The 24,766-nt window shown below is 52.6% G+C and overlaps 10 protein-coding genes across 10 annotated transcripts in view; 4 read left to right on the forward strand and 6 right to left on the reverse strand.

The window, feature by feature from the left end:
• Window positions 1–2,790, forward strand: part of A1O3_09324 (uncharacterized protein) — a gene marked incomplete at both ends in the record, with an annotated part of 3,535 nt that extends 745 nt beyond the window's left edge. Inside the window, 3 exons of the mRNA XM_007739418.1 lie at window positions 181–250; window positions 901–1,184; window positions 2,159–2,790. Coding sequence (XP_007737608.1) covers window positions 181–250; window positions 901–1,184; window positions 2,159–2,790 — 986 coding nt within the window. The remainder of the gene's footprint in view (window positions 1–180; window positions 251–900; window positions 1,185–2,158) is intronic.
• A 1,602-nt stretch (window positions 2,791–4,392) lies between these two features.
• A1O3_09325 (uncharacterized protein) lies at window positions 4,393–7,020 on the reverse strand (the record flags this gene model as incomplete). The annotated part of the gene is made up of 4 exons (XM_007739419.1): window positions 4,393–5,830; window positions 5,883–6,234; window positions 6,284–6,431; window positions 6,496–7,020. 4 exons carry the CDS (start codon window positions 7,018–7,020, stop codon window positions 4,393–4,395), a joined length of 2,463 nt encoding a protein of 820 aa, XP_007737609.1.
• Window positions 7,021–8,334: 1,314 nt separating this feature from the next.
• On the reverse strand, window positions 8,335–9,294 carry A1O3_09326 (uncharacterized protein; the record flags this gene model as incomplete). The annotated part of the gene is made up of 1 exon (XM_007739420.1): window positions 8,335–9,294. One exon carries the CDS (start codon window positions 9,292–9,294, stop codon window positions 8,335–8,337), a length of 960 nt encoding a protein of 319 aa, XP_007737610.1.
• A 1,047-nt stretch (window positions 9,295–10,341) lies between these two features.
• On the reverse strand, window positions 10,342–11,747 carry A1O3_09327 (uncharacterized protein; the record flags this gene model as incomplete). Its single annotated transcript, XM_007739421.1, has 3 exons — window positions 10,342–11,124; window positions 11,179–11,350; window positions 11,401–11,747. 3 exons carry the CDS (start codon window positions 11,745–11,747, stop codon window positions 10,342–10,344), a joined length of 1,302 nt encoding a protein of 433 aa, XP_007737611.1.
• Window positions 11,748–12,658: 911 nt separating this feature from the next.
• Window positions 12,659–14,591, forward strand: A1O3_09328 (cyclohexanone monooxygenase; the record flags this gene model as incomplete). The annotated part of the gene is made up of 4 exons (XM_007739422.1): window positions 12,659–12,864; window positions 12,932–13,330; window positions 13,402–14,066; window positions 14,134–14,591. The coding sequence occupies 4 exons, from the start codon at window positions 12,659–12,661 to the stop codon at window positions 14,589–14,591; spliced, it is 1,728 nt and encodes a 575-aa protein (XP_007737612.1).
• Window positions 14,592–15,027: 436 nt separating this feature from the next.
• On the reverse strand, window positions 15,028–15,559 carry A1O3_09329 (uncharacterized protein; the record flags this gene model as incomplete). The annotated part of the gene is made up of 2 exons (XM_007739423.1): window positions 15,028–15,300; window positions 15,413–15,559. 2 exons carry the CDS (start codon window positions 15,557–15,559, stop codon window positions 15,028–15,030), a joined length of 420 nt encoding a protein of 139 aa, XP_007737613.1.
• Window positions 15,560–16,877: 1,318 nt separating this feature from the next.
• Window positions 16,878–19,374, reverse strand: A1O3_09330 (uncharacterized protein; the record flags this gene model as incomplete). Its single annotated transcript, XM_007739424.1, has 7 exons — window positions 16,878–16,993; window positions 17,129–17,525; window positions 17,774–17,897; window positions 18,032–18,456; window positions 18,536–18,685; window positions 18,817–18,939; window positions 19,078–19,374. 7 exons carry the CDS (start codon window positions 19,372–19,374, stop codon window positions 16,878–16,880), a joined length of 1,632 nt encoding a protein of 543 aa, XP_007737614.1.
• Window positions 19,375–20,059: 685 nt separating this feature from the next.
• A1O3_09331 (uncharacterized protein) lies at window positions 20,060–21,344 on the forward strand (the record flags this gene model as incomplete). The annotated part of the gene is made up of 3 exons (XM_007739425.1): window positions 20,060–20,079; window positions 20,211–20,356; window positions 20,512–21,344. 3 exons carry the CDS (start codon window positions 20,060–20,062, stop codon window positions 21,342–21,344), a joined length of 999 nt encoding a protein of 332 aa, XP_007737615.1.
• Window positions 21,345–22,257: 913 nt separating this feature from the next.
• On the forward strand, window positions 22,258–22,671 carry A1O3_09332 (uncharacterized protein; the record flags this gene model as incomplete). The annotated part of the gene is made up of 1 exon (XM_007739426.1): window positions 22,258–22,671. One exon carries the CDS (start codon window positions 22,258–22,260, stop codon window positions 22,669–22,671), a length of 414 nt encoding a protein of 137 aa, XP_007737616.1.
• Window positions 22,672–22,970: 299 nt separating this feature from the next.
• A1O3_09333 (uncharacterized protein) lies at window positions 22,971–23,381 on the reverse strand (the record flags this gene model as incomplete). The annotated part of the gene is made up of 1 exon (XM_007739427.1): window positions 22,971–23,381. The coding sequence occupies one exon, from the start codon at window positions 23,379–23,381 to the stop codon at window positions 22,971–22,973; it is 411 nt and encodes a 136-aa protein (XP_007737617.1).
• Window positions 23,382–24,766: the final 1,385 nt, after the last annotated feature.

Raw genomic sequence — 24,766 nt, forward strand, 5'->3', positions numbered from 1 at the left:
TGCTACTGCTACTGCTACTGCTACTGCTACTGCTACTGCTACTGCTACTGCTACTGCTACTGCTACTGCTACTGCTACTGCTACTGCTACTGCTCTCGCTATACCTATTCATTGCTATTCCCATTCCTCTCCTATTCCCATTCCTATTCCTATTCCTATCGCTAATCTGTTCAATGGCAGAACTATGGAAGAAAACTACCATTCTCCTCACCGTCTTCACGCTGCCTCCTACACCCGACCTGGTTCCCAAGTAAGTACAACGGCAGAAGGAGATATCAAGATATCTTGTCTGTATTCGATTTGAGTGTATCCATCCCCAGACCAAGTTCATCCCGAAACCAAGTTTAACCCAAACAAGTTCTCACGTCCATACCCACATCCATATCCATCCATCCATCCAGCATCTGGGGTTAGAGGCTACAGGCTACTTAAACGCTTGGATCTCCCACATCTCCCTCCTGATAAAATACGATATCCCATCTCCCTTTCCTTTTGATATCTATTCAACCACTTTGGTCTTCCCTTCCCCCTCTCCTACTGATAATACAATCTTCCCTCCCTCTCCTTCTAATAATACAATCTCCCCCCCTCCTCCCTATGATTATGCTCTCCGTCTGATTATGTTAACCTAAACAACCCCGGTCGACCTCGCGACCTCGACTGGCTTTCTCTCCTCTCCCCTCTCCCTCTCCTTCTATAATACAATCTCCCCTCCCTCTCCCTCTGACGATATACAATCTCCCCTCTCCCTCTAAAACATACAATCTTCCCTCCCCTCTCCCTCTAAAACATACAATCTCCCCTCTCCCTCTCCCCCTAATTATGCTCTCCCCCTAATTATGCTCTCCCCCTGATTATGTTAACCAACAACCCAATCGACCTCGACTGACTTTCTCCCAGCCTTAAACTCATCCATCTCTTCTCCGCCGGCATCGATGGTCTGGCCAACCACCCCATCATCAAAGACACCGAGATCCCTTTGACCACGTCGTCCGGCATTCATGGCCCGCCCATCGCCGAGTGGGTGATCCTGACCACCCTGGTAGCTAGCAAGCACTACCTCACGCAGTACGAGTGGCAAAAGGAACACCGCTGGATCTCCAATCACCCCGAGCTACGCGCCACCAGCGACTGGGTCGGCAAAACGGTCGGCATTGCTGGATACGGGAGCATCGGACGACAGGGTAAGTCAGTCATTAAGTTCAAGTTTCACCCAGTCACATCAAGTTCGTCTCCCACCAGCAGAAAGAGTACAGCAAGCACAGCACAGTACAACACCTCTTGTCCATTATTATCTTTTTCTTTGGCCCAACTCTCCCCTCTCGTTCGTTATCTTGATCTTTTTCGGTCCGCCTCTGTCTATTATCTTGATCTTTTTTTGGCCCACCTCTTGTCTATTATCTTGATCTTTTTTTAGCCCACCTCTCGTCCATTATCTTGATCCTTTTTGGCCCAACTCTCCCCTCGACTTTCTCTTATCCCGGACGTGATGTTCAAGTTTCAATTTCATCATGAACATGAACGAGAACTGGATTCAAGCATCTACCGTTTGTTCCGGGCCTTGCTCGGGCAGGGGCAGGGGCAGAGGCAGAGGCAGAGGCAGGGTCTTGATTCTGATTTCGCCAGTCTGTCCCGTGCCCCTTACCCCTCTTCTACTACCTATTAGGTACCTAGTACCTCTTGGAGGCCTTCCACGCATACATACCAGACCATACTCTGCCGGGCACAGGCAGATCGACGACGTTCCCGTTCCCGAGTTTTGCTTCCGAGCCGAAGAGGGTTGAGGGGTCCTTTCGGTTATTTCCCTTTCCATTCTTTCTTTTGCTTTCTTTTCGGCTGATCCGATTTGATGTGATCCGATTTGATTGATTTGATCGGATTTGCTTTACTTTGCTTTGATTCGATTCAATTTGATCTGATTGATTTTATTTGATTAATTGGTTGAATTGATCCGTTTGATTTGATTTGATTCCATTTTATTCCATTGATTTGGTCTGATTGATTTGGTTGATTTGATCTGATTCGATTGATTCGATTGATTTGATTGATTGATTCCATTCGATTCGTTCTGTTTGCTTTTATCCTGATGATGATGATGATGATGATGATGATGATGATGAACCCAAATCTGGTACTGGCACTAATTCCAGCCCTACAGTGGCCCGCATCTTCTCCGCCCTAGGCTCCCATGTGCACGCCTACACCGCCTCTCCACGCACGACCCCCGAATCCCGCATCGACACAGGCTACATCGTCCCCGGCACCGGCGACCCGGACGGAACGATCCCTCGCGCCTGGTACAGCGGCACGACCAAGGAGACACTGCACACGTTCCTCGCTTCGGGGCTGGACGCGCTGGTGATTGCGTTGCCGTTGACACCTGCGACGCGGCATTTATTTGGTGAGGAGGAGTTTAAGATATTAGGGGGCGGGGGGGCAGGGGAGGGGGAGGGTGAAGCAAGCAAAGAAGGTAACAGCGATGGTAAGGCAGGCAAACGCAAAGGTTTCCTAATCAATCTCGCCCGTGGCCCCCTCATCGACCAACCAGCTCTCGTCAAAGCCCTCAACGACGAGATCCTGGCCGGCGCCGCCGTCGACGTCACCGAGCCCGAGCCGCTGCCGGAGTCGGATCCGCTATGGGAGGCGAAGAATGTTATTATTACGCCGCATTCGAGCTCGCTGGGCGTCGAGTATGTGTCTCGGGCGTATGATTTGTTCATAGAGAACTGGGGCCGCAAGGAGAGGGGGGAGAAGTTGTTCAATTTGGTAGATCGGAAGAGGGGGTATTGATCAATCGAAAGAGAGGGTATTGATCAACCGAAAGAGAGGGTATTGATCAATCGAAAGAGAGGGTATTGATCTCAATTAGAAGAGGGGGTATTGATATTGATGATGGGAAGAGGGGGTATTGATCCGATTGATGTTGATGTTTGGAAGGAGGTATGAGTATAGGTATGGGTATGATATGGGTATGGTATAGAGATTGATTGATTGACCGATCGATTGATTGATTGATGTATCCCTATCCCTACACGTATCCCTACAATCACACCTATACCTATACCTCTACTTACCAACCTAGACAATACATATGCTATGATGCCGATGTCGACATATCAGGTTTAGTGACAAGATAACTACCATGGTCATGGTCATGGTCATGGTCATGGTCATATCTGATAGATCAGTCCGTTGAGAGACCCGATCCGAATCGAACTGGACCTTCCCTTCCTCAGCTTACCTTACCTTACCTGATGGTCGATGGCTGATGGTTAATAGCTGATAGTGGGTAGAGGTGAGAGGTGAGAGGTGAGAGGTGAGAGGTGGTAGGTATTAGAGCTATATATCTAAGATATTTCGTGGAAAAGGAGAATCACTACTCCGTACTGGTGGTACGTATAATTCAATTATCTAACGACTATATCAAAGTCAAATAGAAACAATCGATCTTAAGATTGATCCTTAGGGGGTATATACTATATACACACGCCGCGTATATAAATACACACATACACAGCTATATATATAAGGTATATATAGACTCGTATATATATATTCGGAACCCCTATCGCTCTATTAAATCTAAAGTCCCTGATCCCTAAGTTGAATTCAACGCCACCGGGGTTTTCACGTTTGATTATGATCAAATCAAATTAGATATTATACCGTGATATCCAGTCCAATGGGTTGCTATCTCGTTTTGCCGTATATTTTCCAATATATATCTCATCACACCTTATATTCTTCACACTCTGCCATCCGATGAGCTACTTACTCGTGGTGTCATAATATCGCGTGGTATCGTGGTGTTATGTTGTCATATTGTCATGTTATTGTGTCATGTTGTTATGTTGTCATGTTGTCGTGGTCATGTTGTAATCGTCAATCGTGAGTCCAAGTCATCGTAATATCGTCCATCGTCCACCCTCTTCTCGTACAGTATCGTCCCAGTGGACCGCCAGACAAGGGATTCGATCCAGTATACTGTATGCCGAAAGCCTGCACCTGCACGTCGACTCCTCAGTTGTCGATATGTCGCGCCTCCCACCTCGTACCTCCCACCTCCCACCATAACCACAATCACAATAGATGGTTCATCTGCTGACGTTGATGGTCCGGCCGACTGTATTTCTCGTCACTTCACTCCTTACTCCTCACTCCTTAATCGTCACTCGTCACTTCACTCAACACTCAACACTCCTCAATCATCACTCGTCACTCCAGCTCGCTTAAACTCGAGGTTGGTACATTCATGTCGGTCATGAATGCTGTCTCTTCGTGAATGCTTTCTCTTCGTCGTGCGTCCGTTGTCCTATCATCACCACCACCACACCACCACCACATCACCACCACACCACCCACACACTGCGGCCGTACTGTTCATATTTCCAGTCATTCACCAAAACACTGCCGCCAAAATTTCTGGCTTGATTTTCTCGTCTTCGATCCAACCGTTCCGTTGGCATTGGACATCTTCAGTCCGTTGGCACCCTTGGACATCTTCTGTTCTTTGGCACCCTTAGACATCTTCACATCATCATCCAACCAAAACAAAATATCCAACACTTCATTCCCAAACCTCGCCCGAGCATCTTCCACGCTCCATAAATCCCTGGTGGCAAGGTTTCCAACCAAACGCCTCCATTCGATAATTTCCCTTCTGAATCCACCGTTCTGACTCTCTTCGGTTTTCAAAATGTCCTCCCATCTCCGTCCCCGGATCGTATACCCGTACCATTCTTTCGCCCAGTGCGGCCGGATCGGAACGCTGTTCCCCTGCCCATCTCGATAGTTGGACCATTTGTCCAGCACTTTCTGAGCATAAGGTTGCCAAATATCTGCCGCGTCATGGAGCGTGAGAATCTCAATCGAACACGTGCCCAGCTCGTGGCCTCGCTGTGGCGCCAGCGTCACTTGCGACGACGACATGATGCGCATCTCGAGAGGCATGCGTTGAGGACAGTCCTTGATCTCACTGTAACATGTGATGATGGCATCCCACCACGCACGCTGGACAAGCGTCAGGTCGACTTGCTGCTGCTTCTCATTCACGACACCACCGTTCATGACCGCATCGGCCGTACCATCCACCATCTCGTGACTGTCTTTGACTGACGTCTGCTTCGGCTGCAGCGGGAACTCGACTTCCAAATCCCTAACTCGGATGTTCTGCACCCCTCTCTGGAAATGTAAGGCGTCGGGGAGCCACGTTTTGATTTTGTTGCCCTTCTCACCGATGTCGTCCAGATTCTTCATGGCGAGCCAGGTCATCAATTTGGTCTGCTTTTCCGGCAAGAACTCCGTCAGCTGTAACAGGCTCGTCGCGTTTTGTGCAATGTTCATCGCGACGGTTCCGAAAACTTGCAGGATCGTCTTAGCATCACTGGGATAGCTCACGGCGTTCGACAGGTCCGATGTCTTGTGCCAGGTATTCACCCATACTTCGCTCGAGTAGGGAAACCAAAACCACTCGGCATAGTCGGTGGTGAGAGCACGGGTTTCGAAGTCTTGCTGGATTTGGGCTTTGCGTTCTGCACTGAGCGGCTTCGGCGGCCGCAGAGGAACGGGAATGGTGGAATCAGGCATGTCCGGTGGTGGCGGGATGGCCTCGACCACCGGGACTTTCCGCGGCTCCAACAGCGCGCAGGACATGGGATCGCATTCTAAAACAAGATGTGTCACCACTCCGATCAACCCGAAGCAACCGGCAGCGGCGTGGAGAAGATCAGGTGTAGACATGTCCACCTTCCGTAGCCTTCCGTTGGCGTCGACATATTCCATGCACCGGACCAGATCGGAGAGTGTAGGATTGTTGATACCAGCACCGTGACTTGAAGGGGAAGTCAGCTCTTTCTAGGAAGGGGTTGCGTGGAAGAACAAACCATATCGTCGCATTGGCGCCACCCATGGTAATCTCGACTTCGATGATGTTCATGGGTACCGTGACTTTGCCGGTGTCGATACACCAACGCCGAAACTGCTCGTTGGTGGTGGACGTCCCTACACGGACGTACTTTTTGCCGCCAGTGAGTCTGGGGCCTTTGACGTAGTCCTGGTTGACAATGACTATGGAATTCAGATCCTTTGCGCGGGGCTCAAGGATATCCCCGGGTAGCGAGGTAAAGTTTGGGAGTACGCTGGCATCGACCAGCCCGAGAGACGAGATCAGAATATCACCGTTGTCTTTCCCCCCGGGATGGTGCGCGCGTCCAAAGACTGGAGACCACGAATGACCTGACACGTGGATGAGTACTCCGTACTTCGCCCTCATGATGTTACTTACGGAAACCAGCCACTCGCACCCCCATCCGGTGCCTTTTCGCGTACTTGACAATGTCGGCAACATCTTGGGCTGTGCTGGGCACACAGGTGTAGGCCGGAGTATTGGTGACAGTGCGACCCCAATTTTGGAACTCGAGATTCTTGAAAGACTGAGGTCGACTTAGTATCTGAGGAGATGTTCGTTGCTTAACGGCCAGCCGGAGTGAGACCCACCGGAACATAGAGAGCCCGTGCAGGGAATTTCAACGCAGGCACGATTTTTGCGATGAGGGAGCGTATTCGTGAAGGGATGCTCGTAGGCAATGCCTTGAGCAATGCACTGTGCTCCTCTAGCGCGTTGCGTTCGCCCGGGATTATGCTGGAGAGTTCCTTGTCCTTACGAAAAGTGCCGAGCTTTTTGGGCAGGCCCTCGACCGTGTAGGGGTGATACCGTTTGGCCGCCTCTTGGGCGTTGATTTTGCCGTCGACAAAATCGTTGAAGACACCCTGGATCTGGTCGTCATAGTCTCCGATGATCTGTTTATAGGTGGAATCTTGATCCGATGCCTTGAAGACGTGAAGAAATCGACGGACAAATTGCTCTTGGTCGACCTCGGTGTCGGGATCAAACCAGTCGTCGATGAGCTCGGTGAAACCTGGGAGTTGCTTGTCGTCAATCTTCTCTTTCAATCCTAGGATGCAATCAGTGACGGATGAGATCGAATCATGCTCGTCATGCCCATGGTGGAGGTCTGCCATCACAACCGACTCGAGTGTCACTACACCCCCGACAGCGAGATGGATAGGAAGATAGAGAACATGGAATGCAGGCACCCATCTTGAAGCCACCGCTTGCTGCGCGTTTCAAGACCGAAGCGAGCCATGACGGACGGACGGACGGACGGGGCAGAATGAGCGGTGACGGCGATGCTGATCCAGCTACGCCTTGATCGTGGCCTCGCGATGCGCTGGCTGGGAGACAAGGTCCTTGCAGTAGCCAGCGGAAGCTCGCAGTCGCCGCAGCATTCGTGACTGGGCATCAGACAGAAGCTGGAGCTCGGAGCTGGAGCTGGACAGACCACAGACACCAGTCACCGCGAGCCAGATATGGGCCCTAAGGCCAGTGCCGCGGGTGCTGCGTTGTCATTTCGCTTGGGGGACGATGATTGCTTATTTGAAACCGGCAAACGCCAGTGCATGTTTGAGAGCGCGTCATCTCTTATCGTATCGTCTCATCCGGCTCTTCAGACTTCTACTCCGTACTGCCTACTAGGAGACGGAGACGGAGTCGGGGTCGGGCAGCAGGCTAAGGAACTTGGGTATCAAGGTCGGTGGGAGAACCGCTCGTGTGGGTTCGATGGAGGCGGGTGTTGCGAGAGAATTGGCGGGGGACAGCCGGCTTCACGTAGACGTGCGTTGGCTTCGCCGCCATGTGCGTTGAGGCCAATGAGGCCAATGAGGCCCATGTCGCCCGGAAGATGGCCCAAGGGTCTACAGCAAGACTTAGGGCTTTGGAAGTCCTTAGGCCCCAGTCCCAGGCAGCGCCGAGTCCTGGACCGCACTAAGACGGGCGACGAGATAGGCAGATCGCCTAGAGAGTAGTCTGGGGACAGTAGATACTAGACACAAGAGAGCAGGAAAAGACGCACCCATGCCCGTGCCCATGTCCGGCCAGTCGACCGAGCTGGGCGAGGGATCTTAGGACTTCATCGCGTCACAAACAGCGAATCATCAGAATCAAATTATTCAACAGCACGAGCGTTCTTAGGACAGACTCCTAAGGCCGCGCAACTAAGGCAAGGCGCAGGTTCCTGTCGCCTCCTGAGTTGCGCGCACCTCCGCCTTCTGACACACCACATACAGTGCAGGTAGGATAGAGTACTGTAGACTCTAGAGTCAACATCACCAGCTCAGAGCCAGACCCAGAAGTCAGAAGCCCGCCCTTCCTTGCCCCATGTTGGACCCGCTACAGCAATATAAGTCCTCTAAATCAGTTCTGCTACAGTATGCAGTACAGTAAGCACCAAGCCACCGTCCACCATCCGCCTGCACGACTCCCCCAGAGTCTAGAGTCTACAGCGTCTTCTCCAGCTCCACCACTTCCTTCAACACCGCCTCGTGTCTGGCCACATCTTCCCTGCTAGGTTTGGGCAGAGGCCGTCTCGCGTAGCCTCCGTAGCCAAAATATGACTGGAGCGCACTCTTCGTTCCGGGGATGCCACCAGAGATGACTCCCCAATCGCCTCGGGCCACAATCGCCTGGAGCTTCTGAGCGTCCTCGACCTTGCCCTCGGCATACAGGTTGAACACCTTGACACATGCCTTGGGGACGACGTTACCCAGCCCGGTGATGATCCCGGAGCCTCCCGCGATCAACGTCTGCAGGGTGAAATCGGCGGAGCCTCCCAGACACAGCCAACCGGATCCGGTGGACGTGGGTGTCGCGGCGTTGACCGCGTTCGCAATGCGGTTGAGCTTGCCCGTGTTGCCGCACGTCAGCTTGCACCCAACAATCTTGGGGTGTTTGGCCAATTTGATGATGGTGTCAGAGTCGAGATCCACGCCGCCAGCGGCCCCGGGGTAGTTGTAGATGAGAATAGGAATGGGTGACTCGGTCGCGACGTCTTGGAAGTATTCGACAAAGGATGCCTGCGTGAACGATGACTTGTAATACGAGGGTGGAAGAACCAGGGCATAGTCGCCGCCGGCAGAATAGGCATCCTTGCAGAACTCTACCGTCTCCCGGACCGATTGAGCACCACAGCCGACAACAATGGGGAAGTCTGGGAAGCCAGCATCGTCTAGGGCTTTGCGCGTGGTCTGAACCACCTGGATTCGCTCTTGTTTGGTCAGGTGAACTGCCTCGCCGTTGGACCCTTGACAGGTAATGGACGTCAGGCCTGCCTCGGCGAGTCTGACCACGTGTTTCGCAATCGCCTCGAGATCCAAATCTTCAGTCTCGGGCTTGAAGATCGTGACGATCGGGACATTGACGCCAGGCTTCAGCGCCCGGGTCGCGTGATGTCCGTTCATCGTGCAAGAGTACCTGGATCGACTTCTGCTAGACGGGGGTTGAATGGGAGCTGGCTATGATGGTGGTTGAGGCGCTGGATGGTAGTCTGCGAGGTATCGTCTTCTCGGTGATGTCCGCCTTCTCAGTCACGTCAACGGTTGGAGATCACTGAAGAGTCAGAAAACAGGGTCAGTAGAGGTCACTTGGATATATAAGGCGACAGTCTTCGCCCGGCAATCCGCCGACCATAGTCAGCCTGTGTCACTCGTGATCCAATGGCAACGCTGACACGGCCAAACCCCTCAAGGTGTGGAGGAAGGTGTGGAGGCGTGGGGTGTCGGTTTTCCGGCGGCGAACCCGAGGCATGATATCCGTCTGCTCCGTATCAATATTGTACTGCGATTCATGTGCGCCCGTGACTTTGCGAGAGTCGATATTTGAACGCTGGGCAAAGAAACTTGACCACTCGTTGTGGCTCGATTCCCGTGATATTCTGGATGGTCAACAGAGCTCCAGTAACTCGTCATCCTCATCGACGTCGACATCGGCGAGGAGACCGCAGGAGACTCACGACTCACCAACAGAGCTGCGGAATCTGCCTCCAGACCAGACCACACCCATTGTGATGTCTGCGCCTCGAAACTGGAACATACTGGCTCTGTCGGGGTTGATGCAGGCTTGTGACTCTGTCGAGAGGCCAGGGCGGAATATGGTGAGGGTCCAACCGTGTCTTTGTAGTTACGCCGAAAAGTCCAGAATCCTCCAGCTTCCCTCGCATCCCAAGGAGCCCATCATGCAGAGACAGCCTGTCGCACCGCACAGTCATACTCTAATTTGAAAGCTGGAGAGTCATCCAAGATCGGTCGTGTTTGATCACGGGGCGGCGGATGAGGTGTGGGGGTTGGGGAGCCACCCCCACTCCAGATAAATGCCCCCAACCTTGTTTTCTCCCCAGCTCGGGCATTCTCCCGACTTTGATTTCGCATCAGCGCCAGGTCTTGCTGCTCCAGGACACAATTTGAAGTATGCATGACGGCATGTGTCCAGCGTGCCACCGGTTGATCGGGTCAATGGGTGCCGTAGCGGCCATCTGCTTTCCGTCGTAGCAATTCAGCTATTGGGAGGTTGTCTTCGTCATAAAACTCGACAGACTCATCCACCCCATAATCTTTCAGTCGATTTCCCCCGGAATCTTGCCAGCCTTCCTCGCCGCTACTGTCGTGGTGGTTGGTGTAATCGTTCTTGATGGGCACGTGGCTTCCGTCTGCAAAGCGTTCGTGGAACGGCTTTCTACGCTCAACGCCGTAATGCTCGGGACGCCGTGCAAAATCGCCATGTTGCCGCTGTCTGAAGGCTGCGACTTCTTCCTCCCGGGAAAGACCAGCTTGCGCGTGGACAAACGCACTTTTCAACTCTGCGGAACGGTCAATTCGTGGCATCCGATCGGGATCTGGAGGCGGCCAGCTGGTACCAGGATCCTCAAACCCGTTCGTCTCGAATGCCACGCCACTTGTTGCCGGGGTTGCACTAAAGGGCCAAAACCAGGCAAAAATATTGGCCGTACCCATGCCTTGCACAATATTGTTCCAGATCCCAATGTCGTAAGGGAATTCCTGCCTCACCAACCTAACCCTGATACCGTCTGGACCATCCAAATATCCACCAAGAACACGAGCCCGACGAAGTAATTGCTCGTGGCGTTCAATCTCCCAGCTCTCAATGGTGGTGACATTGCCTCCTAAGCCCCAAACAGTTCGCAGAAACGTGATTGAAACCAAAAACAGTGTGAGTGAGTTGACAACGATGAGGACGAACAGGTGGACAAGCTGTGGCAGGGTTGGTCCTAGATACTAGCATGCTAGGTCAACAATAGTTCGGTATAGTGGCAGTGGCAGTAGCCTTACGCTGGGTAGCCTCCGGTTCTGCCAGATGACGTCTGCTCGGAGGTACAAGAAGTACTGAAGATAGCTCATTGCAGACACGGCGTAGAAGAGAAAGCGGACGAAGTGAGGGAAAGTAAAGTGCGACACACAATTGACCGTCCATGGACAGTGATGGTCCATTTTTGGGATGCATCTCCGCACGTCAGCCAGGCCTTGTCAGACGAGCTTCACCTGATGGCGTACCTTTTGCAGACCCTGCAATGATGGGCCCGAGGAGGTTTGAATGCAGTGCACTTGCGACAGTACCTTTGTCTAGCCAGATTCTTCCCTGCAGGTGATGTTGGGTCGGTGCCCACAGCCTTGTCCTCATCAGGCTTCCAATCCGCCGGAACGCGCCCCGGGTCGGTGGTACAAGCACGCAGGTAGCTCACCCATATGCAGGCCACCAGCGCATTGAAGACGAGTGCCTCCTTTTGGTGCAATGGGCCTGGTTCGATCTTGCCGAAAAGATGCTGGGGAGAATACGACAGAAAGGCTACCAGAGAAACCACCGCGGGCGCCGCAAACTTGGAAAGGGTAGCTGGATCCATGCCCCAACGGACAACGGACGGGGAGAATCAAGCAGCTGCGTCGGCGGCCGAAGCGGAGCAGATCATGACCTTTGCAACATGAGGTTTGACTAAAATGCCCTGGTGACGGCTCAAGGCTTCGAATGCGTCATGGCTCGCTCGGTAGAAAAGGGGCAGTGTGTCTTCAAGTTCAGGTTACACCGCCAGGCTGCAGATGGCTGTTGCTGTTGCTATTGCTATTGCTGCTGAGGCTGGTGCACGCCAGTCCTGTTTCGGCCACTGTGACGCTGCCCTGTGGCCAAGATACTAGTACTAAACTAGACAATTCTCTCGCTGCTTTTTGTCTTGCTATAGTAGGCCATCGTTTCTCAGATACATGGGGATATACGGGTACAACTTCGTTGCAATGGCCTCTCTCTGGCTCTTGTTTCTGACTTGTTCGCGCTTCCAAAAAGAGTGTCACGACCACGACGGAAGCTTCTCACAAGCGCCAGCATGCGTATCCAGTACTCGTCAAGGGCCCTTCAGGGGCCGCTTCTCGTTAGGTGTTCCGCCCGCAGATAGGATCTCATTTTCCGCAACCTCACAATATCCAATATCCTGCACTACGCGCCCCTCCGGAGCCCCATTCAAACTCCAAGCTAATCAATCTAGACTGAACTGCCACTGTCTAGCTAATCTCTGGCGCACTGAATGGGCATGTCATCCGTTCTGGTGATGCCGCCGTGGCAAGTATAGAATCACGAACAAATGATCTCCGAATCCTGCCCACCACGTTGATTCGGGAATCAGTCATTCATATCCTTATATGCCGTAGGTATTCGCCGAAACTCCTCGTCCCGTTTCGTCTGAAAAGCCGCGGCCGATATCCTCTCAAGACCTACAAGAGAGAGAAGCTAAGCTGTGAGGTGGTGATATCCGAAACCCCAGCCATGGTCAGAGAACTCCAGCGTGACCTTGATCGTGCAGAAGGGCCAATTTATGCTGAACGACACGTACGGATAATATGTGTTGGTGCTGGAGCTTCAGGACTGTGTCTCGCATACAAGCTGCAACGATCTTTCCAGAACTTCTCGCTGGTCATATACGAAAAGAATAAGGAGATCTCGGGGACGTGGTATGAAAATCGATATCCGGGGTACGTGTGGCAGTCTTCTCCCTGATTTCGTATGTATCAGTTACCGAGAACGCTAACTCTCTGTCAGATGCGCTTGCGACGTGCCCTCGCATAATTATACCTGGTCTTTCGAGCCCAAACATAACTGGTCTGCGGTCTACGCACAAAGCAGTGAAATCTACCAATATTTCAACGATTTCGCCGATAAATATTCGCTCAGGAAGTATGTCCATTGCAACCAGGCCGTCATTGGAGCTCGATGGGATGAAAGTAATGGCGGGTATCATGTTCAGGTGAAGAATGGGAACACTGGCGAGCTCGAAGAAGCCTTTTGTGACATTCTGATCAACGCCGGCGGTATCCTGAACGCATGGCGGTGGCCTGACATACCTGGTTTGAAGGAGTTCAAAGGTCCCTTACTCCACAGTGCCGACTGGGACGATACAGTTGATCTGAAAGGCAAACATGTTGGTTTGATAGGTAATGGGTATGGGCCGACCTGCCATCCTTCCATCCTTCCAATCTCATGGTGCTCCACTAATGCTGGCCCATGCATAGATCTTCAGGCATCCAGATATTACCGGCGATTCTACCATCGGTCAGCCACATCACCACCTTCGTTCGGTCTCCTGCCTGGATTTCGCCCGTCCGCGGCCTAGATCAACATGTGTTCAGTGCCGAGGAGGTCGCCAGCTTTGCCAATGAGCCAGAAAAGCTCCTGGAATATCGCAAGGCCAATGAAGACGGCATCAACTCTCTATGGCCACTTTATGTGCGGGGCACCGACATGCAAAAAGCAGCCCGGAAAGCAATGTTGAAACAGATGCAGCTCAAGCTTCAGGGCTCCGGTCTTGAAGACAAACTCATCCCATCATGGAGTGTTGGATGCCGGAGGCTAACCCCTGGAATCAACTACTTGGAGAGTCTCAGCCACGAAAAGGTGACTGTGGTCAACGGCGACATCACATGCATCACCGACAAGGGACCACGAGATAGTGACGGGAACGACCATACCATTGACGTTCTTGTTTGCGCCACTGGATTCGACACTTCCTTCCGACCGCGCTTCCCCATCATAGGCTCCAGCGGAACCAACCTTCAGGACGAATGGGCACAGGAAGCCAAGGGCTATATGGGCATCGCTGCTCCCAACTTTCCCAATTATTTCCTTTTCCTGGGACCAAACTGTCCCATCGGGAATGGCCCAGTGCTGGCCGCCATCGGTAAGCATTTTCTCACCACTCCATAATATAACCCAAGAACGGCCGCTGATGAAACTACCATGTGCAGAGTTTCAAGCGGATTATATGCTTCAATTCATCAATCGCTGGCAAACGGAAAACATCCATTCATTCGTGCCCAAAGTAGATGCCACCGAAGACTTCATCAAGTACACCGACTCTGTCATGCAGAAGACTGTGTGGTCGGAAGAATGCCGGTCGTGGTACAAGAGCAATTCTTCCACCGGACGCGTCAGCGCCCTCTGGCCCGGCAGCAGTCTGCACTACATGGAAGCCATCCGAGAAGCGCGGTTTGATGATTACGAAATCAAATACTCGGGGAATCGTTTTGCATGGATGGGCAATGGATCCAGCCAAACGGAACTAGATGCCACCTGTGATTGGAGTTACTACATCCGGCTCAAGGACGATTCGCCATACGCCAGCCGCCGGATGCAAAGGCAAGTCTTGACCAAGAGCGGTTCGACAGACGGACGGTCCAAGACATCGTTCTGGAAATTTGAATGACCAGCCTAATGTCAATGAAGGTTGAATTGTTCCATGTTCTCTCTCAAAGGGTCACAGGGGGAATGCATGCTATATAGTATAGTATAACCAGCCTCTCTGGTTAAACCGCAAGGCTGGGATTTTGTTTCTTCGGTAGTGTCGTGGTCGTGGTCGTGGTTGTGGTCGTCAAGGTTAAAAATATCAAAAACAAGACCCTAGGCGGGTATCAAGCGTATCAAGAAGGATCGTGATCTCTATCCCATTCGCTAATTGTACCCCAGGCGTCGTGATGCGCCGTTGCGGATTTCCGGACCGTAGGGTAGGTTTGAAAAGATCGATATGATCACCACCAGCTTCACCGACGTGTTGAGCGTGGAAAGAACAACAAACGATAGTTAAAAGTTCTCGAGTGATTGACTTCTTACGTACTCCGTATATCAAGGATTCCAGGGAACTTCTATCTCGGTCCAGTAGCAGCAGCATCAGCGTCCCTCTCATACATAAGCACCTTCTCCCCCTCGCTCAACAACACGCTCGTGATCTGACCGGCATAGACGTGGTTATCCGGATTAACCGTCTCGAGAAACTCCTTGCTCGTCAGCACCTTTTGCAGATCTTCCAACGAGTCGGCGGACAGGACGCTGACGCCGTCGCACCGGTCCACGCTGACGGAGCCTGCGTCGGCCATTTGCTTGACGATTTCGGACCGTTCGGCGCCGTTCATGTGGTACTGTGGAAGGAAAAAGGGGAATTAGAAGACACTCACAAGAAGGAGACATTAATTTCTTTCTAGAAGAAATAGAAAGCTCTTCAGCAGGATACGCAACACGAAACAAACATACCTGTTCGTATTTGGAAATGTATTTCCTAGCCAGGGGCACCTTGTCGAGGAACATGGGTCCATGCACTTCGTTCCAATACTTGTAGAATTCGAGGTCTGTCGTGCCCTCTTTCTTATTGATCATGATGATCATTTGGACGCCAGCCATGGTGGACGGTGGACGGTGGACGGTGGACGGTGGACGGTGGACGGTGGATGGTGGACGGTGGACGGTGGATGGTGGACGGTGGACGGTGGACGGTGGACGGTGAGCGGTGGTCAGGGTAGATTGTAGATTGTAGATTGTAGATTTGGATCTTGCTTGGTTTGGTTGTAGATTTAGAACTGGAACTTGCTTGGTTCAGTTGTAGGTTCGTCTATAGATTCTGGAATTGAGTAGACGACGGAGATAGAGACGGGTAGATCCTTCTGTAGATTCGTGGATTCGGTCTTGTTGATGTTGACCGAGATGGTAGAAAGACGGATAGATAGATTCGTCTATGTCTATGGTCTTGATGTTGTTCTTATCGGTGCGCTTGAACTTCAACTTGCAGCTGACGCCAAAGGACAAAGGACCGAGGACCGTACCACTGCTAGAAAAGGAGAAGGGAGCTCGTGGATGGTAAAGCTTAGAAGCAGCAATACATGCCACATCTATATCTAGATCGGCTGTATCTACACCTTTCTCCACATCGATCTCGTTCGTATCGAAATAAGTATATATGAGATCGCTCCACCATGGTCCATTTACCCTGTCCATTGACTACAAGACTGTCTCTCTCGGTGCGGAGTGCTTGTGCGTGTGCTTGCTCAGCCCCAAGACGCGAATGATTGGGCCATGTTGTATTCCGTCTGGTGTGACTAGAGTGCCGGGAAGGAACCGGACACCAGACCCACACCCGGACCCGGGCCGCAGACCCTACCAAGGTTGAAGGTTGAAGAAAGGTTGAAAGCTTCAGGAAGAGAGAGCGGAAAACGGGATCCGTCGATCGACGAGACGAGACCACACCACGCCACACCACACCACACCACATGACACGACATGAGACCAACTGACCTACCATCTACCTACGCTCTGATCGATGGATCGGTCGCTCGACGGATCTCGCTGAAGACGGAAATGGGAATGAGTTGCCCTTGACCCAGGCAGACCATGCAGAGAAAGCCCAACAGTACGGAGTACATACAACATACATCCAATCCACTATCTGTGACTACGGACACGGACACTCGTACTACTAGCGACTACTACACTGTCACTGTTATTATCAGTACTACTGTTATAGTCATAGTCACTACCACTATCACCGTCACTACCACTGCACTGCTGTCATGTCAGATCTGTCGAATGAACGTTGAAATGTTCCCTGTTCTCTATCAACGGGTCGCAGAGGGAGCGCAGGCTATATAGTATATAGTGTCGCCTAAACCAGCCTCTCTGGTCAAAGCACAAGGCTGGAGAATGCCTAAGTTTGACAAGATCAAGCTCAGGCTCTCAGCACACTCTCAACGACCCGAGCGGCGGCCACGGTCTCCTCATCCCTGAAATGCTTGCCCACCACCTGCAGGCAGATAGGCATACCAGCAAAGATCTCAGGACAATCTTCAACCAAAGACTCCGGTCAGCGAGGCGGCACGGCACATGTCATCCAAGTCCGGAAGGACAGGACAAAACTTGGGGGGTCACAGGAGGGGGTTGAGATCAACACAAGGGGTCACAGGGTTGGGATCAACTCACATTTCGCATGTTCTCTGCGATCATTCTCGTTCAGCGGCACATAGTCAACATCCGCAGGATCCAGCGCTGGGTCGACTTCCAGACCGGTGGGAAAGACGAGGGCAGGCTGATCCAGTAGATTCCAGAGACCGGTGTAGAACCAGTATTCATTGTTTCCCTGTCGGGTGGCCACTCCGTTGGTGGCAGGGCAGAGGATGCAGTCGACACCGCGCTGCTTCATCAGCTGGTGGTATTGCGACCGGAGCTGTTCCCGATCCACGTTGCACTGCCAGTACTCTTCAAAGCTCAGTGTCCTGGCGCCTGTCATGACGAATTCCGTCAGTCGGTGCACCGGCTCGGCGGATTCGGCCAGGACCTTGCGGTGGCTTTGGGCACCGTCGGCGAAGAATAATGTTCCCTGAGAATTGGGTCGGGTTAGATGAATTCGACTTGGTTGGTATGGGAGATCTGGTCTGGTTGCTGGGGGAGATTCCACTTCTGGTTGCTCTGGGAAATTCCAGTTCTAGTAGTGATGGATGGGGGAGCTTTCCCTTCTGGCTGCTCTGGGACATTCCAGTTCTAGTAGTGATGGATGGGGGAGATTCCCTTCTCTTCTCACTACTAGCTGAGAGAGATGTTTCTTGCTTCTTATGCTCATGTACTTACTAACAGGCGAGAAGCTTCTTCATGTCGATACGGCTCCCACGGTACCGTCCGGATGCCAGCTTCTTCGAGTTTGGCTTGGGCATATTTCATGGCTCGCCGGATCGGTGGATGGGCGGTGACGAGACTGCTTCGCTTAGTACAGTCCGGAAAATAGAAGTATTACCATCATAGGAGAGTCGCAGTATCACTATCACATTGCTCAAGATCTAGCTGGTCGGTGGTGGTGGTGGTGGTGGACCAAACCTGAACTTGACTTACCCGTTGCTGTGCATGATTCCAACAGTCATCTCCCTCGTAGCTTGGACGGGGACGGACCGCCACGGAAGTGGCACGAGACTGGTTTCGATCTCCCATGGGCTTTGGTCGAGGACGCTTCTCATCACAAGCTCGAGATCGTCCATACTGTTCGCCAGGGGACCGGCCACCGACCGGAGAGCCTCTTGGCCGCCCGCGACGGTGTGGATTCCTTGATATGGCATTCGCAGAGCTGTCGGGCGGAAGCCATACACCCCGTTGAACGACGACGGGATGCGGATCGAGCCTCCAATGTCGGTGCCGATTCCGATGGCCGAGCCCCTGAGCCGGATACAGGCACCTTCGCCGCCCGACGATCCTCCGGCGCTCAAGGACGTGTTACACGGGTTCAGGGTCATGCCGGTGATGTTGTTGTTGGTATCGCCATGCTGATTGGGGTTACATTGGTATCTTCAGCATTGACACGTTCTAAGAAGAGATCTCGTAGAGAGTCGGGAATAGACTTACCATCAGTGATTGAGGTTCGTTTGATCGTAACAGGATGACCGCCCCGGCTTTCTGGAGCAGGTGCACTACTAGGGCGTCTGCCGATGCGACATTCTTGATCCAGGCGACGTAGCCGGTATGGCAGATCCGGTTCTTGATGCCGATATGCTCCTAAAAGACTCGTCCAAGGTCAGAGTCGCCAGCCAACTGGAATAGAGTGAGAAAAAAGAAGAAAGGAAGACAAGAAAAAAAGAGGAAAGAAACGAAGATTGGCGTTCGATACTGGGCTCCAACTGACTCACCTTGACTGATATCGGGACGCCGTGAAGCGGACCGACGGTCTTTCCAGTCTTCTTGAAATACACGTCCAACTCTCTGGCAGTAGCTAGCGCTCGATCGGCCAGGAACTCAGTGGCAAAGTTGACCTGACAGGAACAAGGAACACCGAATAAGTAAGGATCAATAAAATTAAACAGTTCAAGCTAGAAAGCGTCCACTTTGGAATGGGAAAGTGGCCAAGTATGGAATGGAAATGAGGAGCCGCCCACCTCACCTCACCTCACCATTTGATGTCCTATGGTCGCTCTTTTCAAATACGCCACCGTCACCTCTTCGGCAGACCAGCAGCCGGAGGCGATGGCTTCAGCGAGACGCGTTCCATCGCAAGCTGTGATGTCAAGCTCCCGCGCTGAGAGCAACCCAGACTCAGAGGGCACATGCAGAACATTGAGTCGTGGGCCCGATGGCAGCTGGTTGAGCGGGACGCGAAACTCTGCGACGATAGACTTGTCGAGGATCGAGCGACAGATTGCGGCCTGACTTTCCCAACCAGGCTCAGGGTCAGGGGATAAGGCTCGCATGATGGGATGAGATGGAATAGGAGCCGTAATATATCAATATATTACAACAATGTTGTGTTGTCGTCGGATTCGGATTCAGGTATCTACCATTACCAGAATTAGCTAATGCCCGCCCCGTGATTCCATGACAGTCAATATCAATATATATGATAAAGCGGACTAGAGCAGCCTGGATCGTCTCTCGACCCCCTCTCCCTAAGCCCAGCCCATCATGTGATCCTGAGACCCTTAGGAATAAGTGCTCACGTCTGGGGAAGACGGTGGCCGGAACTCGTCATCCTCGCCGGTCCGTGTGCGTGTGCATGTGCGCTGGACCCACGAGACGCCAGCCTGAGCGGCCAAACGCCACGCGATCTGGCCGAAATTACAGTATCGGGGATCTCTACTGCCTGCCTACCTAGCTCATCCATCCTTGTTCAGCAACGAATCTGCCAGTAGTCGAGTTGAAGAGAAGATCCTCGTTTTCCAGTACGACACAGTTCTTGGGCCAAAGATGCTGACCCTTGGATGCTGACCAGTCTTGTCTATATGCAGCCTCGATAGGACAGGATCAGGTTCACAAATGAGCACGGAATCTCGAGACACAGATACCAGCCATGGAGCACCAGTGCCAACACCACCAACAGAAGGTTATCAGGGGGAACGGCAGACTTTGAATAAACAGATGCGTGATGCCCTCGATGGCATGACCGTCGAACAGATCCAGTAAGTACAAGCCCTACAAGTCCTCTGTAGGACGCTTCTGCAGTACATTCTGCAGTGGGCTGACTCCCGATGAGTTGTGCTGTGATTGCCAGAAGCTCGGCTGAGACTGAATGACTTGCATACATACATAGATCGACCTACCCATCGACTGCCAACGCATACTTGAGATTTGCCCAAGTGAAAGGGTTCGATCCTCACACCACCCAGCTGATCGATGGCACAAAGGTCCATTGGATCGGCTCGGAAGCGGCTGAGAAGGTGATTGTCCATTTCCATGGTAAGGCATGTTTTTGATATCAATCTGGCAACAAGCATATATATCCTGCCTCTGTCTATGTCTATATCTACTCCTATCTTTCTCTTTCTCCCCTCGTCATCTTTCTCTGGCAGCCGCAGACAGACCACTGAACTTATATTTCACACAACCACCAGGCGGCGGATACGTCTTTCCAGCCACCATCTCCCTGTTCCATTTCATGTGGGACATGAGAGAGCGAGCGACGAGAGCGACCGGTTCCGAGGTCTCTGTGGTTGTGGCATCGTACGACCTGGCCCCAGCTGGCCAGTATCCCCGACAATTGCAACAAGGCATCGCCGTGGTAGAGTACATGACGACAGACCTACAAAAACAGCCGGCCAACATGATCATCTCGGGCAATTCGGCGGGCGGCAATCTCGCCATGGGGGTGATCTCACACCTTCTCCACCCACATCCGTCGTGTGTTCCTCTGACAACGACCGAGGCGTTTGCAGCGCTGCTGCTCATGTCGCCGTGGATCTCCATGTGCTATGCGGCGGCATCGTACGGGCGGTCGGCGAACGGGGAACGTGATGTCCTTCACGTCTCGAGCTTGGAGAGATGGGCCAACCTGTGGAAAGGGACAGGGACAGGGCCGGCGGATCACGACGCTTACACGAACCCGTACCGAGCTCCGCCAGGTTGGTGGGCCGGCTTGGGCACAGTGGCCCGAAGGATCCTGATAACTGCTGGGGCGCAGGAGCTGATGGTCGACGATATCTGTGCGTTTGGCCATTGTTTGCTGAAACATCACTCCGACGCCGGAGCCCACGCTGCCGTCCAGATTGCAGTGGCGGCTGATGAATCGCATGACCAGGCCATTATCGATCTGGACTTTGGCTTTCCCAGGCGCGGCGAAAGCGCTCGGTGCATGATGGATTGGGTTCAGGAAGTCTTCAGCGAGGGGGGGAAAGGAACGGCAACAGGAACGGGAACGGGAACAGATGGCGCGCTGAAGACTTCCTAAACTAGATGTACTGTAGATTGAATGAAATCCGTACTGTATGTACATTACAGTAAGCGATTTAATTGCCAAGGTCAGGTAGGTGGTACCTTACTACCAGGTATATTGCTATCCGTTCGTACATACTATTACAGTAAGTATTTTCACTGCATAGCTAGGTACCTAGTCCGTCAGTAGTCTGTACGCTGTACGGAGTCCTGTGTCCTGTGTCCTGTGTCCTGTGTCCTGTGTCCTGTGTTCGCACAGTCCACCTGGTCTCCACTGAGAGATAAGGCACGGAACAGGCGAGTGGAGCAAAGCAGTACAGAGCAGAATAGGGCCGGAAAACATGTTCCTGGTCTGTTGGGTCACTGCCACTATCTTCCGCCCCCGTCCTCCTGTCCGTTGCCATTAGGGGTGTGGTGGGTGTACACTGTAAAGTATCTCATTCTGGAGAACAGCGCCAATGATGAATGACGCCAGGCAGCTCCAGTCCTGAAATCCCGACTCCAAATCCAACCCGCCGAGAGTTGTGATAGGAACAGAGTCCGCAATCCAACCCGGTGTGGAGGCGCGAAGCCGACGAACTCATCTATCTCATCTTACGAACCCCAATATTGATCAGGTCGACGCGTACAGTGTACAGTACATAAGATACCAGGCACATCTGTATGTACAGAGGCTTTAGGTACCAGACGTAGATACACCGCACCTGGGTAGGGTCTGAAGACGGATCCCAGACGGACTACAACACCAGTGTCACTCACTCAGTCACTCAGTCACTCACCAACGAACCAACGAACGAACGAACGAAAGAAGCTCGAATCTGAGCTACATATTAGACGACATCTTACCACCCTACCACCGCAACACCACATATCACCACATATCATCACACACCCTAACACAACACTCTCTATCGACTGACCGACCGGCCATGGATCGCGCCACCTACGAACAATACACGCAGCTCGTCTGTGCGCGGCGCATGGAAGAAGCCGCGGAGCGGTTCTACGCCGACGACATCGAAGTGATTGAAAACAACGTGACGTACCACGACAAGAAGGGCATCATCGCCCTGCGCCGCTTCACCCACGACTGCATGACCGAGGGCATCGAGGTGCTCGACTTCTTCCACAGCGAGCAGAACAACACCATCGCCGCCGAGGTCATCTACACCTGGGAGGCGCTGAAGGACCTCAACAAGGACGAGTTCGTCGCCGCCGGCTATCCCGAGGCCTGGCAGCCGCTCAAGAAGGGCGATGTCGGTCGGTTTCACTGTGTCTTTCGCTATATTCTAGACGAGGCCTCCAAGTTTAAGAAGATCCGCGTCTTCATCACCACGCCTTGATTGGAGATTGAGATTGAATAGAAAAGAATAGAATACCAAATTTCCCATTCCCCAGATTCCCATCTTCATCCAATCCAACCAAGGTTCCGAGTTTCAGATGGATCTAGATCCGGCTCCGGAATCATATTAATTAATTCGTACAAGCCGAGCATGGCGATTACATCTTCCAATAAACAAGCACTACTGACAAGAACCCCGACTGATCGGAGATCATACTGTAGATGAATTGCCATTGTGCGTGAGAACGCCTTGGTGAAACTATAGTAGGCTCTGGTCCCTGGTCCCTAGTATCCGTACATCTATTTGCTCTCCACGTACGCCTCGCAGTCAATCTCGATCTCCATGCCCGGAATGGCTAAAGAGGCCACGCCCACGCAGGTCCAAATAGGCGCGTGGTCTGGCATGGCTTTCTTGAACTGTTCCACTATCACTGGGAAGCTCTCGTCCAAATTGGTATGCCAGCTGCGGACCGCATACACGTCCGACCAGCCCTTGCCCCCGGCCTCCTTGATGCACTTTTCCAAATTGTCAAACGCATACTGCACCTGCTGCTTGATGTCTCCCTTGGCAAGAGTGCCCTGGTCGTCCCATCCACCTTGACCGGAGCATTTGATGACAGATCCAATCCGCACCGCCTGAGAGTAGGAGAAGACCTTGCGGTTGTACTCGCCGGGGCCAGCGTAGTCGGTGAAGGTGACGTTGGGGGCCATTATGATGATATGGTAGGTGAGGAAGGGTGACGAGTGAGATTGTCTCGTGAGTGGCGGCTGAGTATGTTCCTGATGGCAACTACTAGCTGCTTGGGTTGTTCGTGAGAGGGCTTAGGCTTCCTGGAGAAGGTCAGTCGCCAGATTCTATTCCGGGTTCCTCTTTCCCACGGTTGGACTGTATACCTGGGCAGATGGGTGATCTTGTTCGAGGTCTTGTCTTGGACAGAGAGCACAATCAGTAGCAACAGAGGGACGAATGGATTGAATGTTACACCACATGTACCTGATCCACGGATTACCTGACTTTATATATCAACTTACCTAGCCTGTGTGCCTTCCCAGTGTATCACTGTCCTAGTCTAGGCAATGGGATTGACTGGGCTGCCTGTTTGCTGGTCCCACGGACTGGAGAGGGTGGGCTCTGGCCGGATCAACGGGGCGTGCGACCGGATTTCATTATCCTGCGGGTTTGTTGAGAGGTCTGAGCCTTAGGAGCCCCTCAGGCTGGCATTTGTCATGGCTATGGCTCAGGTCATTCCTCAGGAGCCTGCGGGCAGATAGCGTGCAAGGGACACGTGTGTGTGTGTTTGTCGATCAAGGTCAGGAGGTTCGGTGTATGTATGGAGTAGAGTCTGTAGTATCGCCTGGAGTGCTTGAGAGGGGCACCTATTGTTACTGCGGAGTGACGCGATGGTGGTGGTGATATGCTGCCAGTGGTGTACTGTCTTTAAAGGAGGTAGCTAGGTACCTACCTCTACCTACCTGGTGGCTACCTGGTACAGTATGTACGGAGTACGGTCCAGACTATTGGTGAGCCCTGGTACCATCTGTCACCCAGTGCCTGCGCCTGCGCCTGCGCCTGCTGAAGGCATCCTTGGGACCCTTATCATCAGCTTATCGTTCAGTGTTATCGCCCGTGTTATCGCCCGTGTTATCGCCCGCAGTGCTAACTACTGTAATTGAAATTAGCCACCCACCTAGAACTGCACCTCGGGCATCCCCTCTGTGCCTCTGTTATCTGGGGTCATGGCAATCTCCAGCACCAATATCGACATCGTCCCCCGACACCGTGGCTCCTGTGTTCAACGAAAGGCCATCTCGTAGCCAGAGCATCCTTTCGCTCTCATGGCTGGTGCGCCAGCAGCAACCACGGTGGCAGGGAAGCCACGCAAGAAAGCATCGTCAGCCTGCACTTCGTGTCGACTGCGCCGAACCAAGGTGAGTCGTCCGAGGGCTTGTCACCATCGGCGGTGCCATTCCAGTGCTGACACGGGCCCAGTGTGATACAGAGTCGGGACAGGTGGTATGCCGGTTTTGCCAACGCAACAACTTACAATGTGTTTTCCAAAACGACGATGAGAGAAAGGTAGGCCTGAGACACCGCT

This window comes from Capronia epimyces, assembly GCF_000585565.1.
Source record: "Capronia epimyces CBS 606.96 chromosome Unknown aczIQ-supercont1.9, whole genome shotgun sequence".
Classification (NCBI taxonomy): domain Eukaryota; kingdom Fungi; phylum Ascomycota; class Eurotiomycetes; order Chaetothyriales; family Herpotrichiellaceae; genus Capronia; species Capronia epimyces.